Raw genomic sequence first — 27,352 nt, forward strand, 5'->3', positions numbered from 1 at the left:
ACTTTTCATTTCTGATCATGCCAATCTCCTATTTATGGTGTGTCCTAGAATGAGTGGAACATATTTGAGTAATAAAATGAACTTTAAATAATAAATAGATAATACATCAAGAGTACAGAAAATTGCTAAATAAAATAAGTATGCATCGTTACCAAGAATGACTATCACAATATAACTCTTTTTGGCATCATCTTCGGATAATTTGACATGCTTTTATCTTTATGCTCTTCAAAGGTCCTTTTGGGTTCTCAAAGAGTGGTGGCAGCGGGCGGCTGTCAGTTATTCGACATTTCGGTCCTTAATGCAGAGTTGAGAGCTTCCTGAGTGGGCCTTCGACATGCTCAACGAGTGTTACTAGCCAGCTCAGTCATCTTGAAGGATGACTCGGCTATGGTCATCAATTAGATCCGGAGCATCCGAGGGGTGCTAGCTACAACCATCCCTTGCTTCAAAACATCTGGGTGATGATGAGGGATAGAAGGGCCTTCCAAGCCAAGCATATATTTAGAGAAGTTAACGAGACTGCGAATTGGTTGGCCACCTATGTGGCCAACCATGCCGGTAATACTTTGTAGGCTGGGGATGGAAAGTTACCTCGGGCGCTCTGTGATATTTTGTTTTATGATTTTATTGAGTATATTCGTATAAGTAATGTATCAATTACCTGCTTTAGTAAAAAAAAAAAGAAAGCCTTAAAAATTGAATCTCTAAGAAAAAAAATTTCACAACTATTTGAACTGAATGAACCCTAGATATGCCAATCTCATAGTTGTTTTCACATAGACTTCTTGCAAATTTATCTTGGCATGTTGTATTTTGTCTTATTTTCATATAAACATATTTATGGCCTCTCCATATGCTAAATCATAGCATGTTGCATTTTGACTTGCTTAATTTAGAGGTGGAGAGGTGTGGACTAGAAACTCCACCTTTTTGTTCACTTTAAAGTCAACATAGAATCACAGTAGAAATTTCGAAAGTCACAATTTTGTAATGGACTCTATTTCCTATTTTCATATTTTATTGTGAGCAATAAGCATGAGACTCATAAACACGCCCCTTCTACAAGGACAAAAAAGGGGTTATACCAAGTTTTGACCATTTAAATTTTGAATAAAGATTTATGTCAAAGCATTTAGCATCTGTACTCCTAATGCCGAGCAATTTCATAGTCGAACTCCCCTTTAGCTGGACTTCATTTCACAAACATTACATATTCCCTTTAAAACCATATGCATAGTACTGATCATACTTCACAATCACCCATCAATATTTCCCTTGAAACTCCATATGTTGCACTTGCAGGAGACTCGGGAATAAATAGAAACTATAAAAAGAAACTACAATAGGAAGGAGGTGATTGATTTTGATTCATTGATCTAATCAAACCTATAACATGAAAACTAGGTAGATATCTGGGTTGGAAATCAATTGACTAAATGTCCTTCACTTTTTATTTTCGGCATCACTGAAGGGTTTTTTTTTTGCATAAATACTTTCCTAAAAATTAGATTTTGTATAAATATTCTCTCAAAATTGACATTTGCATGTATATCCTCGTAAAATACATGTTTTTCTATTTACTCTTTTTTATCCTTATTTCTGTATATATATACCCACGCCATCTAAAGCCGTCAAAAAATTAACGGTTTCAAATTAAAATGACTACAATATCCTTAATAAATAGGTAGATATGCAAAAAAAAAAAAAAAAGATCGCATGGGGGACAAAAAGGTAATTTCAAAATTTTATTTTATTTTTAATTAAAATATATATAGTTTTTATTAACGATGTTATAAGAGCCGTTATATTAGGAGTATTTGTGCAAAAATAGTATTTTATGAGGGTACAGAAATAAATAGAAATTTTAAAAGAATATTTATGCAAATTTAAAATTTTTAGAAGAGCATTCATAAAAAAAAAAAAATTTAAAAAAAAATTCCCTCCTTTTAGGTGCACGCAATGACCGAACCTAATATTTGAAAAACAGAAAAAAAAATGTGATGGGCTAGAGCCATGCCAGCTTCCCTCATTTGGACACCAATCACGTGCATTGCCATCATCATACATCATTATATCATAAAGCACATCACGTGATTTAACAAATTTCATTCCACTGTCAAAGCTAATGAACGAGCCTAATGATTTTTTTCCGCGCACTCTGCCGTAGGAATTTCTCTCCTAAGATATCCTACTCCTAGGATACGTAATACAGCGCAACAAGTTGAGATATGAAGAACAATGATATCACGGAACATATTCCTTCTGACCCATTCGGTATCCTTACCCTCCAATACTATTCCTAGGATATCTTCTTTTCCGTCCACTGAGTCCATTCGAGGCGGCCTCTGATCTCCTCCCTAGCTATTCTCACCTATGGTGACCACAGGAGCAGGTAAAAGTGGCGTGATGCCGAAATCTGGGAGAAGGCCGGTGTCCAGACTCGTGACACGGAAGCAGCATCGGAGGATCAACCGACTAACCAATCCTCCCAGAATATGCTGACCGCGTAAATCGCGGACATATCAAAACTTTTGCCTCGGCGCATATAAATTCCTATGCGAAGGCATGTAAACCGTCCGTTGCATATGTGGATCCATCTCATCCTCTCATTCATGGCTTCCCGCCCCGGAAATACTGATGCGAGAATGAAGCGACCGCATAGAAGCACAAGCACGGGGCTGGGCATCTTCCGCGGATCGCTACCGTTAGCGATTTTAAACCTCTTGCCGAGGCTTTAAGAGAAGAAGAAGAATAAGGGAGAAACCCAAAGGTTTAGAGAGAGAGAGAGAGAGAGAGGGGGGGGGGGGGGGGGTGGGGTTTCGCCGGTCGACGATCATCGGAGATGCTGGAGCTGAGCAGGACGGGGCAACCGGTGGGAGCACCGCCTCCGCCGCCACCGGCCCCGCCGGAGAAGGAGGAGCAGGCAGCGGGGGTGGGGATCCTGCTGCAGATCTCGATGCTGGTGTTGGCCTTCGTCCTCGGCCACGTCCTCCGCCGCCACAAAATCTCCTACCTCCCGGAGGCCAGCGCCTCCCTTCTCATCGGTACCCAACCCTCCCTTTCTCCCTATTTGATTGATTCTTAGACGAATAGAATGGTGGATGGATAGATTATGAGGTTTTGATCTATCTTGATGCTGTTTTTTAGTTCCGTTTTGCCATAATTTTGGTTGCTCGATTGATGATTTGATACTTAAATGGTGAGAGTGACGTTCTTTATTGGAGGATTGCGAGTTGAATATGATGGTGGAATGGTTCTTTATGGATCAGATGAATTTCAAGAAAAATTTTGTTTCTTGCTTTTTTGGATGGTTTGAAGCAGACTCATAAAGATATTACAATCTAGAGAGATAAATATAATTGAAACAGTCCTAAGGATCAAAAGCATCAATCAAATGATTTGATTAGTGAATGGAGCCAAACGTGTTTGCTACACTCTTCAATCTACAGTACGAAGCAGAGATTGGTGGAATAATTAAAGTTTGATTAGCGACAGTCAAGAGGAACAAGCTCAGTGGATTAAGGCTATGAACTCAAAATTTGTGTATAATAGGAATCACCGATTGGTGGAATAATTAAAGTTTGATTAGCGACAGTCAAGAGGAACAAGCTCAGTGGATTAAGGCCATGAACTCAAAATTTGTGTATAATAGGAATCGCCAGTAATGTTAAGTAAACCTGGCACAGAATGGTCTTGCCACATGTTTAAATGCTGCGAAATAGAAATCTTCATTAGAAGTATGATAATAGATGAGCCTACAATTCGTTATCTCAATGAATAGGTGGGCTTCCCTTCCAGTTTATCAGGGAAAAAAAAAAAGAAAATATGTGACCCTAAATATGCTTATGAAACCATCGAGTGCATTAGTTTGTAAAAGAAATGCATGAGCATAGGAAACCAAATACAATGTAAAGCTTTGCGGGAAAAATTTATCGTGCAACATCAGGATATGAATATGGTATGGGAATGTACAACAAAAATCTGAAGAGACTCCGTTAAAGAAATACTCAAATCTTTGTTAAAAAAAAATTAGAAGAGGAAAATTGTAAGTTAACATGTAGTTGGTGGCAAAGTAATTACTAGTGGAGATAGCCCTTAATAAAAATGTTTGGCGAATGAGGACCCACAAGGCTGACTCCAAACAGTTGGGACAGGGCTTAATGATTATGGCCGCCAGAAGGAGTTTTTGTGATTCCTTGGTGCATAAGCTGCACATTTATTCAACGTATGCATGATGTTGCTTGTTGAAAGTCTTAATGACCTGCATCCCCATACAAATGGAAGTTCTCCTGAAAGCTTACAGGCAGCTTTTCTAGTTAAATTTGAAAGTGGTTTGGTGGCATAGAGGACTAATAGTTTTATTTTGTTTCATGACAGGCTTAATTGTTGGAGGACTTGCTAATATATCAAATACAGAAACCAACATTAGGTTTATATTTTGTTTGTTCCTTTGTTGTTATCTTTTCCTAAAAACCGAACCTGGTAATCAGAGTGCCACTTGTCATGCTACTAAACAATCTGTTTTGTTTTTCCCCAGGGGATGGTTCAATTTCCATGAAGAATTCTTCTTCCTATTCCTGCTGCCTCCAATTATCTTATATCCTTACATAATTATCAAAATCTCAATCACTTTTTATGGAGAATAATGTTTTATATATTTTTTATCATTATTAGAAACACATTTTGAAGACTTGAATTGTTTATTTTTTACCTTGACTCCATTCTACTCGGTCAGGCTTTAGTTTAGCACCGGTAAGTGTTGAAAGATGCTCTATGGTATAGATGCTGTTCTTGCAAATAGTTGTCTGATTTATCCACTGTATTTGCTTGGCAGAAACCCTTCTTTTCAAATTTTGGAGCTATCGTCACATTTGCTATTCTGGGGACTTTTGTTGCTTCAATTGTTACAGGTGTTTTAGTGTAAGAATTTCTATTTAACCATGACAATCTATTTGGTAAGTTAAGGTTTCATCCTGTGGAACCTTTATGATATTATTTCTTCTGCAGATACCTTGGTGGGTTAACATATCTCATGTATAGACTGCCACTGGTCGAATGCCTGATGTTTGGTGCTCTTATATCTGCAACTGATCCTGTCACTGTGCTATCCATATTTCAGGTGTCTCTATGCTTATATTTTAGCATTTTCTGTGCTGTTAATTTCATGTTGCTAGCTATGTAACTTAAAAGGGAAAATCTTGGCATTAGAATTCTGGATGCCATGGATGTCTACTTGTTTGATTTCAAGCTGCAAGGCTTTTCAAGATCGATTATTCTTGTGCGCCTAAAGACCATGAGTCTCGAGTCTCGACAATGATGAAATTCCCAATTTGCTCTTTGTCAAAGTGGGTTTTCAAAAATGCTAAGAGAGTATTGTGAGGCAGTATTCTATAGAAGAATTTTTCCCTCCTTCCATGGACTTTGCTCGAAGAATTTGAGCTTGACATTTACATTTTATATTTAATGACAAGTTATGGTTTAGGTTCCCTGAATAATTTCTCGTCTTCCATAAACTATTCCTTCCTTGAATTGAGATCTCCCAAATGTGTGTTTGCTTTTAAAGTATACCAATTCTGCCATTAATATGAAGAATTCTCGGTTAGAAGCATCAATAAATTTTAACATTTATGGTTGCAAAAGGTCTTTTTGGCTAAAGGCTGCCATTTTCTAGAAGAAAAATAAACCAGTAGCCTTCAAGCATATATGTTTTCACTGTAGTTTATTGTTTTTGGTTTCTTTTTACATTTTTTTAAAACATGTTTACTTTTCTTGTGTGTGCAGGAACTTGGAACTGATGAAAACCTCTACGCCTTGGTTTTTGGAGAATCTGTTCTAAATGATGCAGTATGTATACGTCTTAGTTATCTAGAAACCAGTTGCTTCTGTCCGTAGCATGTTTATATATATAAACTGATATTGCATCTTTCTTGTCTCTTCTCCTAATCTATGGTGGCAATGTTGAAGATGGCAATTGCCTTGTACAGGTGTGTCTCAGTAACTGAGATTGCTCTTATCACTCTGCCTTATCTTTTGTTTTTAACTCAATTGCTTTGTTCTCCAGGACTATGTCATCTGTAAAAAGTAATGATTCGTCGGGACAAAACTTATTTTTCGTTGTTCTGAATTTTCTCGAGACATTTTTTGGCTCAATGTCTTCAGGTTAATATAAAAAATTACTCCTGGCTATTTTCTTATCTGAATTCATTTATAATTTTATGAGTACTAAGGCACCAACTTCAACCCCCTGCATGAGAAAAAAATGAGCACCTAGTGGATTAAGTATTTCTACTCAGTGATTTTAATTGAGAAGCTTATGAGTTTTCACTTGTCTTTCTTTCTAATAACAGTAATAATCTCGTTAAACTTTTGATCTCATGAACTAGAAGCAACATTCAATGCTTTTTATTGTTTTAAGGAGTACAACAAAGTTAGAGTTCTGTGGAAATGATGCAATGGATGTTTGGAAGTTTTGTTGAAATGGTTTGTACATTCTTGTTCATTACCAAAACTCCATTTAACTGCATGTCATGTCCATTTGTCATCTGGACCTTCTGCTTCCTGCAATGTGGCGAGTGTCCAGAACTGTAAAAATAAAATAATGTTGTCTAGTGAAAATATCGACTCAATGGACCACTCTGTCAGGCTACTTGTCTGATTAACCCAGCCTTAGTTGGATGTGATATTACTATGGTTATATAGGTAAGGTTAAGGGGAAGTGTGGACACACCCTGGCATGATATTGGCGAATAGCATTTTTCATGCAAAACAACCATACATAGAACTTTTCTTGCAGTAGGAGGCAGTGTCAGTAATTAGTTAGATTTGAAGTCAGAGTTTAGCATACATCCATGTATTGGGTCCGCAGTTAGTAAAAGATGATTCACACTATTCCAAAAGTTTTGGGGCTAATAGAGTTGCTAGCTTCTCCAGTCTTTCTTGAGTCTCGACCAGTCTTTTTGATCTACTATCTACTTTTCTCAGATGCAACAAATACGTCCTTCTGTCTAAGGTTCAGCAAAAGTATATTGTGATTTATCATCCAAAACCCTACCAAAATTTAGATGGCAGTAGTTTACTATTAGAGACAACTGATTTCTGTCAGCTTAAGAACTATGAGAGGTGAGTAAATATAGCAGTTGATATGAAAATATCTGGGTGCATGTGTTTGTCTGTGCAGTCATGAGCATGCGAGGACAGTTAGGCATGAATCTGGCATTCAGATTGAGTAAGAGCAAGAGATTAGGATACAGGACCTGGTCCTTAAAGCAAAGAATTTCGCTACTTGTTTTCTAGTTTGTAATTAACCATCTCGTTATTTTTATCATGTAAGTTATTTACAAATAGTGCCCATAGAACTCATTTTACATGCTAAAAATAACTAATAGTTAATTGTAAACTAGACAAAGATCATGAAGTTTTTTACATTATATAGACACTTAATTATGGATGAGGTCCTGAATCCTAAGATTTTTCTCTTAATAAGATTGCCAGTCATTTAATAATTTCCTTCTGTGCCCATGTGCATATATCATTGGTGGAATATGAGAACAGGAATGCTGCCAAATTAGGAGGGGGTCACCAATGTGCACATGCACGTGTTAATTGGGGAAGTCACTGGGATCTGAAAGGTCATATTAAACATTTTGATTTTGTAAATTCACAAAGAAAACATGTCATATTTAAGTTAAATAAGAGCACAGAACCTTCCACATTTCATCGAAGTTGTGATGTTGCTTCTATCGTCCTACTGTTTTCTTGTAAAATTTCATTTATCTCTTACATTTTGTGTCAAAACTTGCCATTCATCCAGAAGAGTATTATGAGAAACTTGAGGAATTTGTCTGGGACATCTGCAATTCTTGTAAATAATTTATATCATGACTGGGTTGTTGTATATGATAGCTTGCAATAAATAACTATAAAGGATGAGGATAACATGGTATAGCATAACTGGTTCCCAGACTTAAATAAGAAATTTACAATTACCTGGTAAAATATTGAGTTTCTTTCACTCATAATATCTATTAGATTTTCTTTTGTTTATGGTCGTGCATTGAGTTTTTAATCCAAACTATCTTCTATTATGCAAAATTTCTCTTCCAATGTTCACGTTCTTATGACAAGATCTCTCTTAAGTCTAACTTATTTGGTCTTCAGTTTGTTCCAACTTATTTCTGCACTTCTTCCCATTGTCATCTTACAATGATTCTAATAGATGTGTGGTTGTGCAGGGGTTGGAGTTGGACTCCTTTCTGCTCTTATATCCTTACTCGAAACAGATGTCAGCAAAGTTTCTTTCGTGAATAGTTTGTTCTGATGTGTTATTTTTATTTTCACATTGGTTCTTTCTTTTTGTGAATGACATATGATTCTTAGTTGAATTCTGTATATTAATGTCCATACTTGGTTGACAAGTTGGCCCTTGAAAGTTAAAACAGGGTATCATAATATTCTGGAAAATTTGGCAGCACTTCAGTGCTGGTTAATGCATCAGATGCCCATGAAACTCATCAGATGAAGGTTTTGACTTTCAAAAAATGAAAAATCATATTAAAGGTTTGCCAGAAGATGAATCAGGATGTAGCCAGTGGAGGAGCTCCAAAAAACACACTCATCAAAGATAAATGATGATAAAATTATAACTCAACAAGTCTACAGGAGAATCCTGGCAAATTACCATACTAAAAGTGTTTTCTGGAGTGATGTAAATGAAATCACTACTTAACAACCTTCTTGGCTGGGTATGAGCAATGAATATAACGAAGTTTCAGGAGAGGATGCTTATTTACTTAAATGAACAGTAGGATCGGCAAGCGATCCTCTTACTTACGTGGTGTTAAACATTTGTAAAAATCCCATAGACAAAGGCTTGGGATCAAATAAGGGACAGTAATTTGTGTAAGTAGGTATATAATTTATGGAAAATAATCTAATATATGAACTTCCAACGGAGTAAAAGCTCATATACAATGTACAGTATACTAGTCAATCTGTTAGCAATATTTACTCAAAGAATATTATTTTCCCTATGGTCAATGAAGACTTTTCTTTTTCAAGTTTTTATTATGGAGACGTGTGCTCTGAAACTTAACTAGCTGTTTATGTATTTGTCGAACGTCTTCATCATGTTAGATGGGCCAGCATATACTTGGTGCTTGTCTTAGGTAGCCAACTTTAAATTTTTGCAATTACCAAGTAAATATTAAAAAATCACTGGATTGTTTCTCATGAAACTAGTGATGAAGATTGATAAAACAATTAGCTCTATTCTTATTCCTTTTTCTTTAAAAAGTTTTTGTGATTGAGCAAAATCTGTTGAGAAACCTTAGCTACTCAGTACCTCTTTAAATATGCAGGGTTGAATGTTGAAAAGTAAGTGTTGCTGCCATTCCCTTTCTTTTTTCTGTTGACTGATATCAGTTAGATGGTGTTAGCGGAAACTTTCATGTCCAAATTGGTTGCTCTTTTCAGTCTGCATAATTTGGAGAGCTGTCTGTTTGTTCTTTTCCCTTACTTTTCGTAAGCCATTCCTGGACCATTATTTTTCGTTTTGCTTTCAGTTGCACCTGAAGGTTATGGTTTTATTATGATTTTATCCTATTTTGGACTATCACTTACAGTTACATGCTAGCTGAAGGTCTTGGCCTGTCTGGAATAGTTTCGATATTGTTCACTGGAATTGTAAGTAATATTTGGTGTTCTTAGTCTCCCTAGAATTGGTCTGAAACAGAAATATCTTTGTCTTGTTTGGCAGGTCATGAAGCGCTATACGTTCTCAAATTTGTCAGAAAATTCTCAACATTTTTCTGCTGCTTTTTTCCATTTGCTTTCATCACTAGCAGAAACATTTGTGTAAGAGAAATTATAACCAAGATATTATTGATATGCTTTTAAACTCCAATGTCAATCATATTGCTATTTTTTCTCATTTGGTTAATTTTTACCTGCAGATTCATATACATGGGCTTTGACATTGGAATGGAACAACATAGCTGGTCACACGTCGGGTTCATCTTTTTCTCAATTGTATCCTCTAAACATTCATTATGCAGATATATCTTCTATTCAGAATTTATTCCACAACGTTATTTCATCTCTCCTTGACTTTTCACCTAATTAATGACCCAGCTATGTATAGGTGTTGCAAGGTATGAACTCAGGGACCTGTTATAGATCTTTTATATATTGTATTTTCTCTACCATCAAGCAATTTTTGAGTAACTTACCCTCCACCACACAACTGGTGTTGCTTGCTGGTGAATTTGACATGAATATAGCCAACTTTGCTCTGCTTCAATGTTATAGTTTGCTCTTCTTCTTCTTCTTCTTTTGAATCTACTTTGCAAGATAATGCTTGATTCCACTGAAGGCACATGAAAGATAAAATTCTATCTGTTATTTGAATTTTCCTAAAGAAAATGATTACTAAAATGTTTGCATTCTACTCTTGGATTTGCAAAACATTACACTAGCTACAGCCTTCAACAGCAATCAAAGATGAGGAAACTTCATAAATCTGGCCCCAAGTAGATATGAGATTAAATCTTGTTAGTTATAAATAGATTTGGTTGTATATATCGTAACCTGCATTATATGGTAGATTTTGCTAAGGGAAATCACTTTAAGCATATATTCTAGTATCTTTATCTTGTCTTTTCAAACTGCCTAGTATAACTTTTAGGACTTCAACAGGTATTTTTTTAATATCAAGTCTGAAGCAGTACTATTGACTTACCTTTTCTTGTGGTAGTACGCTCATGCTTCATTGACTTCTTTTTTTTTTAAAAAAAAAAAGCATCCTAATGTACGAGACTCCTGCTACTATGAGGTCTGGGGTAGCTCAATTGTACGCAGCCTTACCCCTTAATGCAAGAAGGCTGTTTTCATGTTTCAAACCCATGACATCTAGGTTATTGCACCAAGGCCTGCCCTTTTCATTTATTTTCTCTGCTTATAATAAAATGATTTTTGGCTTTTTCAAACCATATGAGGAATTGTCTTTAGTCATCTGCGTTTTAATGGGGAATTTCAATTTATACTGAGTCAATTTGAAGATTCATTGATAGAATAATGTCAAATGAGTTGTATTGTTTGTTTGAAAGGGCTGCAAATGTCTTTTCCTGCGCTTACCTGGTTAACTTGGTGAGGCCAGCAAATCGTCAAATACCTTTGCAACATCAGAAGGCACTTTGGTATAGTGGTAAGTTGATATGCTGTCATTATAGACTCAAAGTCTCTTTCAAGACATCCAATGAAAAAGGAATTATAGTTTTGAAATTTTATTCTTGATGATTAGTGTTTTTATACACAAACAGGACTTAGAGGGGCAATGGCTTTTGCCCTTGCTCTGCAATCAGTCCATGATCTTCCTGATGGACATGGCCAGACGATCTTTACTGCTACCACTGCAATTGTTGTTTTAACGGTAAGCAATTTTTGCTGGTAGTGCTTTAAACATGAGCTGGAAAAGATAATATACAGAAAATATATCTTAAAACATTGTCTCTGCATGAGGAAAATTCATGAGGCTCAAACAGTACTTTGTTTTTTCTTATTTTGTGAAACAACTACTAGAACAGTTTTATTACAAGGATCAAAATGTCTACTCTAGCTATGATGTGATTGCAGAGTAGTTGCAGGATGGATTTGTGGTAAAACTAGGAGTTTATAAACAATACCAAGTCTATTATTAGATGGTGAGGAGGTACACCAATAAATGTAGCGAGAGAGAACTATTTCAAGATGTTTGGGCATAAAGTGGGTACATCTTGACTATATGTTGAAGGATTGGAAGAGAGGAGGGGGAATCGACTAAACTGATGCTTTAAGGAACTTGTAATTTTGAAGGCTAGACCTTGTATGGGAACAAATGGTGAAGCAGGATTTATATAACCAACATGAATTGACGGATTTTCACATATTGTGCATGCAAATCTGTCCCTTGTACAGTTCACTTAATTTTTTCATATGCATCTGCACCAGATTTGCTTGGTGAAATATTTTTCACATCATTACTATAAAGATGAGCAGAGATGCAGATGACATGGAACAATTTGGTAACTCATTTTGTTGACCAGAATTTGGGTGCTGGACAGCTGAATGCAACCAGCAGGCAGGACTAAAACTGGGAAAGGGTTCAAACTGGATTGGTTAAGCATTACCCTGAAAACATGGTCCAGCACCCACCATGTCAAAGTTAATTGCATCTAAGGAGTGAAAACTATTGGTATTGGCCAACACAGTCCAGGTAACTATTAGTCTTGGTTGGTTGGAAAGATTTTAATTGCTTGTTTGAGGTTTGGAAAGAGTGCTAATACTTTTTGACATGCTTTTTTCCCCAAGAATAGTATAGATTGATAAAGCTATTTAAACAGATTCTCAAGTACAAATTTATAATAGTGCTCCCTCTATCCTTATAATTATTTTTTTACTGAAGATACTTCATGTAAGAGGCCACTCCTTTCGCCCTTTGTCTTCATCCGCATTTTCTTTAATTACTCTTGATCATTTATATATAATAATATGTAGTTATTTCAGGATGCATGTGCACACCATGTGCATATGAAGATCCATATAGGCAGCTAACAACTTAAGAATGGCGGAGGGTTGGATCATGTTTTGATCAACCTCCAAAAGTAATGGGTAAATGCTTGGTCCTAACTTGACCCACCAGCTAGTTAATTATTTTTGTTCAAAACTAATTGGCGGGTTGAGGTTGATAAAAGTGCATTGGCCTCGCCTCACCCGAGTGAAAGAGAAAAAGGATACTTTGAGTATTCAAAGAGGCTAGAACTTGGTTGCCACTTGCTGGAATCAGCAGTTGCAGGAGCCAATCGTGTGGGTTTGGGAAGCGAATATATTAAAAGCAATTTAGGTAAGGGAGAGCTTAGGAAGCGGGTGCTAGTTAGAGATTCTACAGGGTTTCCAAAGGATATGTTACCTAGGTGCCAGTTTCCAGCTACTATGGGCTATAATGAGAGAAAGGATGTCAGGAATAATCTGGCTAAGATTGCATTTTACTTTGTTTTTCTTTTTAAGTGTTCAGCGGTGAATTTGAGGTAATAATTCAAGGGAAGGTGGAGAGAATTAACAGAAGAAACTCCAAGAGCACAATGAGTAAGGTTCTTGAGTACTTTCTGTGGCATTGCTATTCATATATTTCCTTGAGAAGTAGTCCAAGTATGATCAGATAGTTAGGGTGAGGAATCAAAAGTTTAATATTTTGCTATTGTAACAATTGCTACAAACATCTGGACTTGTTTGTCTTTCTAGAGATTTTCAAGCAAATAACCTTTATGCTGGTTACTCTAATAGCTATGAGATCCTTATTGTGGAAACCTGCTTTTGGAAGTAAAAGTTCTAAGATCCTATTATTTGTCATCAATATTATAATCCTTTGATTGACAACCTTTGAAGACTTTGTTAATTCAACCAGCAGCACCTTTTCAATAAACAGTTTGCATAATGCATTCACCATTATAAATTCGATTATATTGTTTTTTTCTTATGAAAATTCAATATCCTTTTGATTTTTGGCCTATCTCATCCTGAAAGGAGATGACTAACCTTGAATGAGGGCATGTGGCACATTAACTTTCATAACAAAGCTGGTATATTTGGCTTACTCCCAAATGAAGAATAAAAGCCAGCAAAACAATTCGACATTGTCTCGCACATTTCTCTTTCGAGGTTTAGTAGCTTCTTCCTTTCGATGTTTAGTAGCTTCTTCTTGGGATGAGATTACCCTATCTCCCTCTTTCTTCTGCTATCTAGTTAATACCTGGTAATTTAACGTCTTGGGCTCAACAATGCAGGTGCTTTTGATTGGAGGCTCAACAAGCACAATGCTCAGAGCTTTGAAAGTTGTAGGCGATGGTCACAATGGTCCATTAGAAGTAAGTTCCTAGAAGTGTATGGCTGATGCTGCTTGGCTCCCTTATGCTTATCTGATATGCTGGTTCTTGCTTTTCTTAATGTTTCATTGTATATTCTGGTATATGTCTACTCTGTCAGTTTGCCAAATCCGGTGTTCCTTGCTACATAAACAATTTTACGACCTTCACAAGTACACCCTTATGCCACTGGAAATTGACTGCTGTTTGTGAACATGAAAGCACCTTTTAGTTCAGTTGCAGATTTAGGGAGGATGCTGTCTATTCATAAATATCTTTTAGCATGTGATCTATTTAAACAAACTCTTATCATATTTCTTATTGAAAATCTCATGGCAACTTAAGCTTGCTGCCCTCAATTTTTATGTTTTCTTCTGAGAAATATACTTTTGCAAAATAATGGTTTTCTTATCTTGGTGTTGCTATTCTTACACTTAATCTCATCTGTTTTTTATGAAATTATTTTGGACATAATGAGATTGTTTATATTTTTTTTCAAAGTTTAATGATCTTCTGTCAACCTTCAGGAGAGCTTCGAGGGGAAAAATTGCAATATTGGTTCATCTTATGATGAGGGAACTTCTTCAGGAGGCAAGCTGAAAATGAAGCTCAAGGAGTTCCACAGGTATCATTACCAGTTATTAGTTCATAGAGTTTTCCTTTTTCATATGCTTGTTATCCACTTGTTAACCAATACCGATTTTAAATTTCCTCTGCAGCAATGCCTCTTTCACTACATTAGATAGACATTATCTTACACCATTTTTTACATCTCATGACAATGGTGATGATGATGACGACGACAATGATGATGGAAAGAATCCTGGTACGATAAAATTTTGCTCAATTCTTTCTGCAAGGTGCAATAATATGACAGAGTCATTAGAATATGAATTTTCTTTTTTTGTGGTAAAAATTAGAATAGGGATGGGAAGAAAATCAAATTGATGAAAGGTTGGTGAGGGGTTGCATACCTCTAGTGCACATCATGTGCATGCATTCATTCGTTTCTCTTGGGCCAATCAAACTTAATCAAAGAAAAGTATTAGGGGTATAAAGGTGCCTAAAACCTGATAACCTGATCCAATTATGTTACAATAATCGGGTATGGATCCAATTTAAGTTATCGATAACATTATCAGATTGAAGTCCAATTCTATGCAGGATCTATTTCTTACCAGGTTAGAATGGGATATAGCTATATTCAAATCCGAAAAACCAATACCCCAAATTTATATACACATACAATGTAAATATAGATATATATGTAATACACACATATACACATACTTACTTACATCCATACATATATATATATATACATATATCGTAGGAGATTATATCTAATGGCTCAGATCATCAATGTAGAACCTCAATTGTTCGATCTAGACCTAATGGATCTGAGTGGAACTCCACACAAGTGTAGCCAAGTATGTCTATATATATATATATATATATATATATATAAGAGAGAGAGAGAGAGAGAGAGAGAGAGAGAGAGAGAGGGAGGGAGAGAGAACTAGTTCGTCTTAATTGTTCCTACTGCCCTTTCGGTTCCTAAATCTTAGTTGACATTGATTTTGATTCCATTTCAATTAAATCAACTGTAAATAGACACTTAAAATGTGTTTCCAAACTGATCAGATAATTACTCATTTACTTTCGGTATTGTGCTCTTTTCCCATCCTAAACTGTCACCTATTGTGATGAGCCTTTTATTTTTGGAAATTGTCGAACTCTGGACTTTGGCTAGTTGGCCTATTCCCACAAAGTTTCTTAAAGCAACCATCTTTCTCTTTAAAGCTACGTACGAGTCCGAGAAAAAATATTCTTCTTATCTAAAATCCCAATGGTTCTTATTCAACAGCACCTACTTTCTTCCATAACTTTGGCTCTTCTCACCTTTCCATCTACGTTTCTTTCTCAAGCTAAATTTATTAGATACCATTTTCTAGTTCTTAGTGGGAGTATGACACTAAATAAAATAATAGCAGATAAAATCATGTTCCTAATTGAACCAAAAAAAACTCGAAACTGACTACTAAATCGGGTTTTGGTTTGAGATTGGAATATGCATTTTGATGTATTCTGAATCCGAACTCAAATTGTCTTACTGGGTTTGGATATGGATATGGCATAGATCTGACCTTAGTTCAACCTATTTATAAACTGACATATAAAACAATCAAGGGACCAGAATATGTCTTATGATATGGCTTGTTTTTCCATCCATGATTATACTACAGGAAAACTCATCTTTTCCGGCGCTTTTTATAACCTTTACCGATGCTTATAAGCATCGGCTAAAGTTTCGGCGACGCTAATCAAAGCGTCGCAAAAGTATCGGCGATATCGGAGTGGCAAAAGTTTTTGTTGACGCTACATGAAAGCATCGGCAAAAATAGGGATTTGCCGATGCTTTATAGGCGTCGGCAAATCTCTATTCCTACAAAAAAAATACTCTATTCCGATGCTTATAAGCATCGTTGTAAATAATTTTTTTTAAAAAAAAATTATTTACAAATCTTTGGGAGCCTTAAGGATGGCTTATAAGCCCTGATCATTTGAAGGCGACGAAGAAGAAGAGAAAGAGGCAAAGGAGGGGGCTCCATTTCTATCACTGTTCCGAATCACTGTCCATGCTCTCCATTCCCTTCAATCTATTGGAGAGCTCGTACCCGGTCATCTGCGGCATCTAGTAAACCCAAATCTTATATTCACATATTAATCCTAAGAAAAAATATATTCGATATATACAGCTTAAAAAGATTTAAATAAATGGCCATACCTAGCCCAGGAGCTCCAGAGCTCTCTTCCCGCTATCCACAGCCGTCACTGCAAAAGAGAGAGAGAGAGAGAAAAAAAATTCAATCAAAGTTCGTTCTCTGAAACTATATTATTTATCTAAAAAAAAGAAAGAATGAAGAAAGGAAAGAGAAAAGAAGATGAAAAGGAAAAGAAAAAGGAACAAAAAGAATAAAAAAAGAAAAGAAATGAAGATAAATAACAAGGGGAGGAAAAAAAAATTTGGAAAGGAAAGATGAAGAGAGGCACCTACAGGACTTTGACCGAGACTACCAAGGCAGGATCATGGTGCATCCCCAGCACCATGGAGAAATCTGAAAACCCCTCCGGTCGATGGAGCTATCGTCGACGGCAAGGACGTGCAGCTCTCCGCCGGTGCTCTTACACCCTCTCTCCATCGCCATCCCTTGTTCTTCTTCGTCGCCATCCACTCTCCGCCGGATCGAAACCCTAAAACGAAGTAGAAATATAAATAGATGGAGGGGAGTGAGAGAGAGAGAGAGGAGGAGGAGGACGAGAGAAGAAAAGGACCGTCACTTTCCTTTGGGGCTAGAGCATCTCCTCCCCCTATTTGGAGCTGGACCATGGCCATGGCTCCGGATCAGGGGTTAGGGATAAGGAGGGCGGCGGGCGGCTGGAGGGGTTAGGGACCGGGGGGGATTTATATATGTGGGTGGGGTGGGGTGAAATGGGCCTTCGACGACACTTTAGAGAAAGCATCGTGGAGTGGGGGGCCGATTCAGTTAGACTCCGACGACACTTTAGAGAAAGCGTTGTTTGGAGAGGTTTATTTGGACTCTGACGACGCTTTTAAGTATCATCTAATTACCCCAACTCCAATCTAGCGTTGTGACCGCCGACGCTTTTAAAGGTTTATTTGGACTCTGACGACGCTTTTAAATATCATCTAATTACCCCAACTCCAATCTAGCGTTGTGACCGCCGACGCTTCTTAAAAGCGTTTGAAGCGTCGGCAAATTTTGGCATAAAACGTTGGTAAATTTTAGCGCTGAAGCCAAAATTACCGACGCTTTTGCCTAGAGTCGGCGTATATGCGTTGGCGTTTCTCCTTTTTTCTGTAGTGTTATATATTGTCTTCATGGACATACAGATTAAAAACTTTCCTCCCATGGGATACTTCTCCTCACAGGCATATTGGTTAAAACTGTCACAGCTACCGATAACTTGACATAAACTTTTCTAAAGCTGAGCATATAATTACTTTTTTACTGCTTTAGTCTTTTGTTCTTTAAGGACAGTGGCAACACTGTCATAGGCATCATGTAAGGCGTTCTAGAAAAGCTTTCCCGTCTCTGGGAGTTCGTTCATAATTCAGTTGTTGTTTCATGATGGTGTTTTCTGGTGGATCCTTATTTCCTGACCGCTCTCTTGGGGTTGAAATCTTCATTATTTGATGCAAAAAACAGATGACGCAACTCAAGATTCGAGAAGAACGAGCACTTCAAGGCCCCAATTGAAATCATGATTTTCTTCTGGGCATGCCAGAAGAAGCAGCTTTTTATCTTGCTTAACGGCAGCTCTCTGAAATACATAGCCAAACATGTCTCTCACAGAACATGTCAACAGACAATCATGAGTAGATGTATATCTGAGTTAGCTGTATATGCACTTATATCGTGCTTATTGATGTGATAGAAACGATAAATCTCGTATAAACGCACACTGTATCCTCAGTCAGCTTGATATGTACATATCTAGTTACAATACTAAAAGGCAATTGATAGCATTTCTGTTCATGGGTTTTCATTTGGACTTGCATTTGAATTGTAATTCTTTCAACTGTGATGAATATCCGGATTAGAATCTTTGACTATGGTAATTGTTAAATCATTGTGGTTTTGAAATGAATGCACGCACACACAAAAATACTCCACGACTTAATTCAGATGCTTTATAACAGTTGAGGTAGTAATTTTTTTTTCTTGTAAAAATGGCATTTATATTACTCTCATGTGAGTACAACCTGCCAAGTTAAAAAAAAAAAAGAACTGATACAAAAGACAGGGTATATCTACAACACTCGTCTATATAAACCCTCTAGCGTGCCGAGCAATAAAGGAGGTGACCCAATCTACCGCACTATTCGCCTCTCGGTATGCATGAGCTACGTGAAAGAAACCTATCCCCTCGACCAATCTGCAGGTCTCGCGGAGTAACGGGTGACCGTCGCCGGACCAATCTACCCTATGTAACCAATCAATAACCGTAGCAGAATCCCCTTCAAGATATATCCTGTCAGTCCTGAGGACCCTCCTCGCATAAAAGATGCCCTTCCAGGCGGCCTGAAGCTCCACCTCAGTGACGGTCAGGCCGGTAGAACGTCGCCTGCACTTTGAGATGACCAAGGGGTGAGGGTATCTAAGAGAAAGAGGCAAATCTGGGCGCTGTAGCAGCAAATCGAGTATCCTAGATGTCCCTAATCATCTCAGAGGAAACCATGGCGGTAGCCGTGATGATCTCTGCAGCCTGTCGAGCGGCCTTGTCCACCACTATCTAGATCGGTAATCTCCTGCCTTCAAACAGGCAGGCATTTCTATCCAACCAAATGTTGTAAGCTAGGTATGCCCTCATGATTCCTATCTCGACAGTGCTAGGCCTCCTCAAGGCATCCCTTAAGTGATGTAGCAACTCCTCCACTAACTCCCAAGCTTGTGGGACAGGAACTGAAGACGCCTCCCATATCTGCACCACCGTGGGGCACCTCAAGATGACATGGTTGATGGTCTTCTCGACGTCTAGGCACATCTCACAATACGGGGTAACCCGAACACCTTGCCCTGCTAATATTCTTCTGGTCGGCAGGCAGCCCCATGTCAGCTTCCAAATGAAGAGGGCTACCCATGGGCATATCTGAATCCTCCAAATCCAACCTCTATCTATATATCGAGCTGGCTCCCTAGTAGTCAGTGCATGAAGGTCCCTGACCCTCACTCTCGGTCGCCTTGTCAGCATCCATACTAGTCTGTCTGACTCCCCCCGTGATGGGGTGGGAAGGGCCAAAATCTGCTCTGCTAACTGCTCTCCAAAGGCCTCCCGAATCAGCCCCACCCTCTATCAGTCCTCCTTAGGCCCAAGCAGATCACTGACCCTATGTTCCGCTAATCCGGCGGCATCCACCATGGTCGGCAAACAACAAAGAGGTAGCTCAGTCACCTAAGTGTCCTCCAAGATATCTACAGACCGCCCATCACCAATCGCCCATCTGATCTCTGAGAGTACCAATGGGGCTCTGGTATAGATCTCCCTCCAAACCGAGGACCAATGACGTCAGGGTTGGGCGGTCACCGCGACTGATAGGGCTCCATACTTGGCCCTCAATAAAGTCGCGCACACAGTATCAAGCTCCAGCAAGAATATGGCTGCGTGTCTCGCCACAAGGGCGTCACACCTCACTACCAGCAAAGGCACCCCTAATCCACCGGTCCTAGTTGACTAGCACACCACCTCCCAAGCTACCAGATGTATGCCCCCTCTACTATCTCACCTCCCCCATATGAAGTTCCTAAAGATCTACTCAATAGTCCTCAGCGGCCTCACTGGAATAATGGAGTTGGCTAGCAGGTAGATCGGGATCGAACTGAGCATTGCCCTCACCAAGGTGACTCGACCCATCATGGACAAGGCATGCATCTGCCAACCCTTAATCTGTGTCTGATACTAAGCTCGATGGAAGAACAGTCCATGCTGCGCAGGCATCGACCCGGAATCGGGACCCCCAAATACCTCAATGCACCTTCCTGCTTTCCTACCCCTAAAAACTCAATTATGGAGGCTTTCACTTGTGGTTTGATCTTCGGACTGAAACAAACAGTGGACTTGCTTGTTGCCCTGATGTAGCATAGTAGTCCCATAGTATCCTCCTGATCGTCCGAGCGGCCTGCCTTGTCGCCCTAGCTAACAACAGACAGTCATCAGCAAATAACAAATGAGAAATAGGAGGAGAATCATGCACTAGCCTATAAACCTCTAATGCCTGGGAGTCAACTGCACGGCGAAAGGCTCTGGAGAGCGCATCAACACAGATTATGAACAACAGTGGAGATAGAGGGTATCCCTGATGGAGCCCCTAGAAGACTCAAAGAAGTGCGAGGGCGTACCGTTCACTAGGATGGCAAAGAATGGAGCCGTAACACATCCCATCACCTATTTGATCCATGTCTCATGGAAGCCAAAACTCTGCAAAGCTCGTCGAAGAAAGCACCAACACATCCTGTCATACGCCCTCTCCATATCAAGTTTGATCCCCATCAAGCTCCTCCTCATCGAGGCCCTCCTAAGATCAAACATAAATTCCTGGGCGATAAGTACATTATCAGATATGCTCCGCCTGCCCACAAAGGTTCCCTACTCTGGACTAATGAGCCTCGGTAAGATGCCCCTCAGCCTGGCAACCATGATCTTTGTCGTAGCCTTGTACAAGATGGTACATAGGCTAATCAGCCTGAAGTGGCTCGGCTCCACAGCATCCTCCCGCTTCAGGATCAAAGTGACTAAGGTCCTCTTCCAGTCTGGAGACATCACTGCTGTACAAAAGAACTACTGAATGGCCTCTATGACATCATGCCTGACAAACATCCAATACCTCTGAAAGAACACTGGTGGAAAACCATCCGGCCTTGGTGCCTTATCCCTCTCAAGGGACCAAACTGCCTCCTAGATCTCACGCTCGGACACCGGGCTGGTCAGCAATAAATTCTCCTCCTCCGAGACCCGGACTGATGGCAACGGTAGGTCAAGCAGGCTATCAGCTTCGGTCTGCTCAATCCACTTGGATTTGAAAAATTGCTCCAAAACTGCTCTGATCATATCGAGGTCCTCCGTCAGCTGACCATCAGCCCCCCTGATTTTCCCGATTCTGACCATCAGCCCCCCTGATGAGTGTCGCCCGGTGGAAAAATCTAGTCTTCCTGTCCCCCTCCAAAATCCACTACACCCTCGATTTCTACCTCCTGAAGGTCTTCTGCTGACGAAGAAGGGAATCATGCCTGGATAAAAGTGCTCTGGTCTCCTCTATCTCCTCCATCCTCCTGAAAATGTTCTCCACCTCATTCCTGTTCCATCTCCTCAAGCATCTCCTCATCAGTTCTAGCTTGCAGGAAACCCTGTACATGACATTCCTCCTCACCGGTACACACCATGCCTCCCGGACAATCTCCCACGACCGAGGATACTGTAGCCAAAACTTTTCAAAGCGGAAAGGACAATGAACAGGCATAGGTTGAGTAGTACTCACCAAAATCGGGATGTAGTCTGACGCAATCCGGGGCAAATGCCTCACAAGGTACTGCAAGAAGCACTGATCCATCCAGCGGTGGCAAAGGCTCTATCCAACATCTCCCATACCTGGGCTTGCCCTTGCTAGTTGTTGCACCATGTGAACCTTGGATCCGAAAACCCCAAGTCAACTAGCCCGTTCATCATAATGAACTCCTGAAATTTTCTAACCTTCCTCTTGCAAGAGGAGGCCTTCCCCCCCATCTTCTCCCACGGCCCGTCTATGCAATTGAAGTCCCCTGCCACCAGCATTGGATGTCTCTTGCTAATCAAGTTAGAAACCTCCTCCCACAAAATTCTCCTCTCTCTAAAGTCTGTACCAGCATAAACAACTGCTAAGACCCATAGATTTCTGTTGCCCTCCAATACCACCATAACTACCTCCTAGTTACAAACACTAAACATGTCCACCCTACAACAATCTTGTTTCCAAGTTGCAATTATGCCCCATGAGAATCCTTGGGATTCTACAGCATAGAATCCCCAGGATCATGACACAGCTCTCCTAGCCTGCAGAAGGCTCCTCTCGGCGAGCTGGGTCTCGAATAAAACACAAATCTCTGGATTGTGTTGCTGTACCAATCTACGAAAAATCGGGGCGAATGAAGGCTTTCTGGCTCTCCGGCAGTTCTAGAGAAGGATCCTCATTGGGCACAGGATGAGTTGGCACGACCCTCACCCCTGGAGCCACCTCCACACTGTGCATCTGAGGCATCAAACTTCCCTACCCCCATTGTGCCCTTGCCTTCCACTGCCCCCATCAATTGAAGGAGGATCTGCATATGTCCTCCTTCACTGTTTTGTTGTGCCATCCAGTACGCTTGGAGCTCTAATTTCCTTCACAAAAGGGCGGCCGAAGCATCCATCTCTTGACCCACACCACCGTTGCCTCTAACCTCGGATCTACCATGCCCGATGCCCGGCTCCACCAGCTCGACCATCTCCGATGCCAAAGCCGGCCCGTCTAGCCTTTCCACCACCGCGGAGAGCTCCTCAGCCAGCCCCGGGTAGACCGCATCCATGGCGTCTGGCCGACGACCGACCGGGCCGTCTCCCTCCTCCGCCCTAGCTCCACCACCACGAGATCATGTCCCACCTAGAGGTGGGGGGAGGGGGTGAGGGGAGCTATGGCTCCTCCGACGAAGGCCGCCGTGCAAGGGCCTTCGACCGCTGCTGGGAGTGGTCGGTTGAGGCATTGGGGCAGCCAGACCGCTGGGCCATTTGAGCTCCCGGCCCACTAGGTCTTCGAAGGGCTCCGAGGCCTTTTAAGTCGACTCGGGCTCGGCCTGCTTGCCCTCAGTGTAGTGTCCTACAAGTCCGTGCCAGCCTGACCCAATCGGGCCCGATCCAGTTCATGTAGGCCCGATCCCTCCTTCCTCCTCTGTTCGAGTGGCGACTCAGGGGCACAACCGAGTTGACTCACCCCCTCCACTATTGCGACCGAGGCATCGACACCGGCTGAGTCCGCCTTCTTCGGTGATCTCCGTCGGGCAACCTTGGACGGTTTTTGCCGACCGTCAAGGTCCGGCGGGGAAGCAGACACCTGTGGACCCCCTTTTGAGAGATCTGGTTTCGAGTCAGGGCCCCCAGTCACTGAGTCGGGCCGAGCCCCTGACTCGGTCGTCTTCAACCTGTGACTAGACCTGACCACGGTTCCGGAACCGCCGGTTCCGGTTCCACAAAAACCTAGAACCTTAACTGGAACCGAAAATAGTCGGTTCGGTTCCGGTTCTAGAACCGCCGGTTCCGGTTCCGATTCCGGTTCTAGACGATTCCAGTTCCGGTTCTAGACGGTTCCGGTTCCGGTTCTAGACGGTTCTGGTTCCGATTATAAAATTTTGAAAAAAAATAGATTGTGTAATTAATTTGGAAAAAAATTTTAAATACAAATAGATTGTGTAATTAATAAAAAATGATAATTTATACCTCATTTTATTATTTACTCATCAATAGAAGGGGGTCGGTAATTTGGATCCCAAGAATTTGAGTTTGGAACATATATTTATTTGTCTTTATTTGAGCGGAAGGAAGACATTTTTGATAATTGGATTGGGAAAAATGAAAATATGGAAAGGTTATGAAATGTGTAAAGAATTGGAATAGATTGAATAATTAAGAGAGTAAAAAATTGAGAGAGAGATTGGAAGATTGAGTCATTGAGTGGTGTGGCGAAAAAATTGATTTGGAGATATATATATATATATATATAGTGTTGGGGATAATTTTCGTTTTCTAAAATGCCCAAACTAGCCATTTTTTAGTTGTTAGCAGGGGTAAAATAGTTGTTTCCCAAAATGCCCCTCAAACTAGCCGTTTTTTAGTTGTTAGGATGGATAAAATAGTCGTTTTTCGGTTCCGGTTCCGGTTCAGTTCCATCAAACCTGGAATCTTAACCGAACTGTATTCCTCAAGGTTCCGGTTCGGTTAAGAACCGTGAGATACGGTTTCGGTTCCGGTCCGATTCTTTTCGATTCGATTTCGGTCCGGTTCTCCGGTTAGAACCGAACCGAGGTAAGGTCTACCCGTGACTCCTCTCTTTTGCCGCTCGGGGTTGTCAGATACGCCTCGTGGCCAGCCAGGGGCCATATAGCAGCTGTTCACCATTGTCCAGCCTGACCTCCCCGGACCGCCCAGGCTCCTCCGAAGGGGTCAACCCTGCCGCATGCGTCCCACCACCAGACGCCTCCCCTGACTCCGTCTCGGCCCTCACCGGAGTGGAGAATGAGCACGCCGCCTCGCCATGACCGATTCTTCCACGCTTGAAACAGAATGCTGGCAGGTTTTCATAAATAAAACCCTGCCAGACCTTTGCTTCCCTTCTGCTGTGGCACTCCTAACAAAGATGCCTGTCTCGAGGGGGGCGTTGATGTCCAGTTCAATCTTGACCCTGGCGAAGCCAAGCTTCTTCCCTTGATCGGTGAACTCGTCCAAGGCTAAAGGTTTCCCAGTCGTCGCTGCAATTTGGAGGATAGTTTTCTTCTCCCAAAAGTCCAAAGGCAGCCGCGGGAGGCACATCCACACCACCACACGGGAGATCTCGCCGAAACCAGTCACGAAGTCGGGCTTCCAGCGTTCCATCGCGAATGGCTGGCCAGCGATCAACCACGGTCCCTGCATCAGCGTTGCCTCCCGATCCTTCTCGCAGGCAAAACGGACAGCAAACACCCCATCCGACAGAGTAAAGCATTCCACATTATAGTTTAGCCTCCCCGCCCGTCGCACCTCTCTGGCTACCCACTCGGCCGGTACCGTCCTCCCGACACTCCGCATGAACACCGTCGTGCTCTGCCAAGCTCTTCGGGTCTTCTCCACCCTGTCCGCAGGTACCTCCAAGACCTCCGCAAAACGGCTCTGCAATTCGAACAGCTTTCGGTCGGTAATCGGGTGAACCGTCCATTCCGATTGCCTTGGCCGGCCCTTGGCCCCCGCCGCCCAGGACGGCCCCTTCGCCGCATCCCGCGCATGGTGGTGCGTCGAGCCCTCGGTCCTCCTAGCCTTCGGGGACGCCACCTCCTCCACCCTGGTTTCCGCCATCATCCACACCCTCCACCCACTCGAGAAAATTCCCGAACGGACGCACGAACTTTGATGCGGCTCTCTCTCACTTCTCTCTCTCCCTCCGGATCGATGTGCGTTTAGTATATTTTTTAAACGAACGTTAAGGTAATATGTTGAGCGATCTTTATCGGGCGATATGGCTGCAGCTGGGGTTTATGATGATCTCGCCGCCATCACAGTCATGGGGTTTTACCAACCTTTTTCTTTTCCTGCTATTCTAGGCTTTGTTTTTCTTGTGGGCTTCCAGTTGAAAAGTGAGAACTGACATTTATGAGTTGTTTTGTTCCTGAATGAACTGCTTCGCTCATACAGGAATCTTACGTAGTTACGAAATCAAATCTACGACGCATTCAACCTGCTTCGAAGAGAAATGATGAAATGAAATGGAAGTGCATCTCAGAAACTCGTGCTCATCTGCAGTAAGAAAGGGGCCGGTACCCTGGTGCTATGCCAGCATAGTGAAAGAACAAGAAGAAAACCAGCTCGAAGGAGAACAAAAGGGAGGCCGGAAATTCTGGCCTCCATCTACTGGTAGATACCAAGGCCTCTTCCGAGCTCTCTTGTCGAGTTCTGACCTGTGTGAAAGTTCTGACTCGTCTAAACTTACTCTCCCGCCTTGAAAGGCTGCCACGTTGAGCGTGGCCATAGCATACCCACCCTCTTTGATTTATGATCTGCTTGTCTCTGGAAAGGCCCGGAGGACATTGCTCGACATGACCATGAACCTTTATGATGCCTGCTGAATGCTCTGCCCGCCACTCTCTTCCACTTATGTTTAGCTTTAAACGCCTGCTATCATGCTCTCCGTCACCCTCTCCCAATTGCATGGCCTCTCATGCATACATATGTATTTGCTGGACTTGGCTATAGATTTTCACTCATATTTGGTCAGATCTATATTAGACTATAGATATCCTACATCGATGATCTGACGGTTGGATATGATCTACTAGTTGGACACCTCTTGGCTATGCATCAAATGATAAAAGAAACACATTGTATAATTTTATTAGACCGTCCAATTTTTTGACTGCTTAATGTAGAGGTTAGGAATTTTCAAATCACATAATTTTTAGTATATCGATAATTTAGATATAGTAGATCACATCATCGATGTGGGAGTTTCATTATCCTATATAAATCTAACCGGCTTAAATGTAGAGCCCATTTGTTTTTCGAGCTGAGCTCGGGTATGTCATTGGCCTGGCCCAAGCCTGGCCCAAGCCCGAGCCAGGCCCGAGTTCAAGCCCGAATTAATTTGTTTTTGCATGTTGTTATTTAGAAGGAATAATGAGGAAGTAAAGGACAAACTAAAATGGATTTAGCTGAGAATAATGTATCAGGTATCATTTACTTATGTTATAGGAGAGAGCCCAATTTTTAGCTAGCCCATTTATTAGTGAAACAGTATTATGAAATATTAAACTTCAATTAGGTTCAAATCAAAACTATTTTTGGCTCAAATGGATAATTCAGGTTGGCCCAATTAGGCTCGGGTCGAGCCCAGGCCTAGGCTCGGGTCGGACTCGAGCCTAAATTATTCAAAAGTTTTTAGACCTAAGCTCAGACCGAAGCCTAAAAAAATTCGAGCCAGATTTGGGTAGGGATATGGTCCGACCCAACTCGGCCCGCTTCTAGCCCTAGCAATTATAGGTAGTTTTGCTTTGTAAAAGCTTTGAAAGCCAGATTATCCATAATTTCAAGAAACTGAAAAGGGGTTTTCAAAAAATTGAACATGGGAACTGATTATCGTGCACAATTTAGTCTCTAATTTCATGTTTTTAAAAATTAAAAAAAAT

General features: G+C 40.9%; 1 protein-coding gene and 1 long non-coding RNA gene across 4 annotated transcripts; both read left to right on the plus strand.

Moving 5' to 3' along the window:
- The first annotated feature begins 2,600 nt into the window (after positions 1-2,600).
- LOC103722426 (sodium/hydrogen exchanger 6-like) lies at positions 2,601-18,455 on the plus strand. 3 transcript variants are annotated; one of them, XM_008812982.5, is made up of 22 exons: positions 2,617-3,047; positions 4,381-4,432; positions 4,541-4,600; positions 4,731-4,755; positions 4,838-4,923; positions 5,011-5,122; positions 5,785-5,847; positions 5,968-5,987; positions 6,065-6,162; positions 8,235-8,263; positions 9,344-9,375; positions 9,475-9,522; positions 9,624-9,684; positions 9,758-9,855; positions 9,954-10,029; positions 10,132-10,151; positions 11,106-11,203; positions 11,319-11,428; positions 13,818-13,898; positions 14,423-14,520; positions 14,615-14,721; positions 18,128-18,455. In XM_008812982.5, the coding sequence occupies exons 1-22, from the start codon at positions 2,846-2,848 to the stop codon at positions 18,184-18,186; spliced, it is 1,635 nt and encodes a 544-aa protein (XP_008811204.3). In that variant the 5' UTR covers positions 2,617-2,845; the 3' UTR covers positions 18,187-18,455. The 3 variants fall into 3 exon arrangements, with proteins under 3 accessions (XP_088571824.1, XP_008811204.3, XP_026666326.3); XM_088715698.1 differs by lacking the exons at positions 13,818-13,898; positions 14,423-14,520; positions 14,615-14,721; positions 18,128-18,455 and adding an exon at positions 13,558-13,811 and having other exon boundaries at positions 2,601-3,047; XM_026810525.3 differs by lacking the exons at positions 4,381-4,432; positions 4,541-4,600; positions 4,731-4,755 and having other exon boundaries at positions 2,811-3,047; positions 4,838-4,913.
- Positions 18,456-24,164: 5,709 nt separating this feature from the next.
- Positions 24,165-26,575, plus strand: LOC148714628 (uncharacterized). The gene is made up of 2 exons (XR_015975207.1): positions 24,165-25,318; positions 25,866-26,575. It is a non-coding gene; the product is annotated as an uncharacterized LOC148714628 (long non-coding RNA).
- The last annotated feature ends 777 nt before the right edge of the window (positions 26,576-27,352 follow it).

This window comes from Phoenix dactylifera, chromosome 2, assembly GCF_051530095.1.
Source record: "Phoenix dactylifera cultivar Ajwa chromosome 2, Ajwa_hap1_PhDact_Kaust_v1.1, whole genome shotgun sequence".
In the NCBI taxonomy this organism is placed as follows: Eukaryota; Viridiplantae; Streptophyta; class Magnoliopsida; order Arecales; family Arecaceae; genus Phoenix; species Phoenix dactylifera.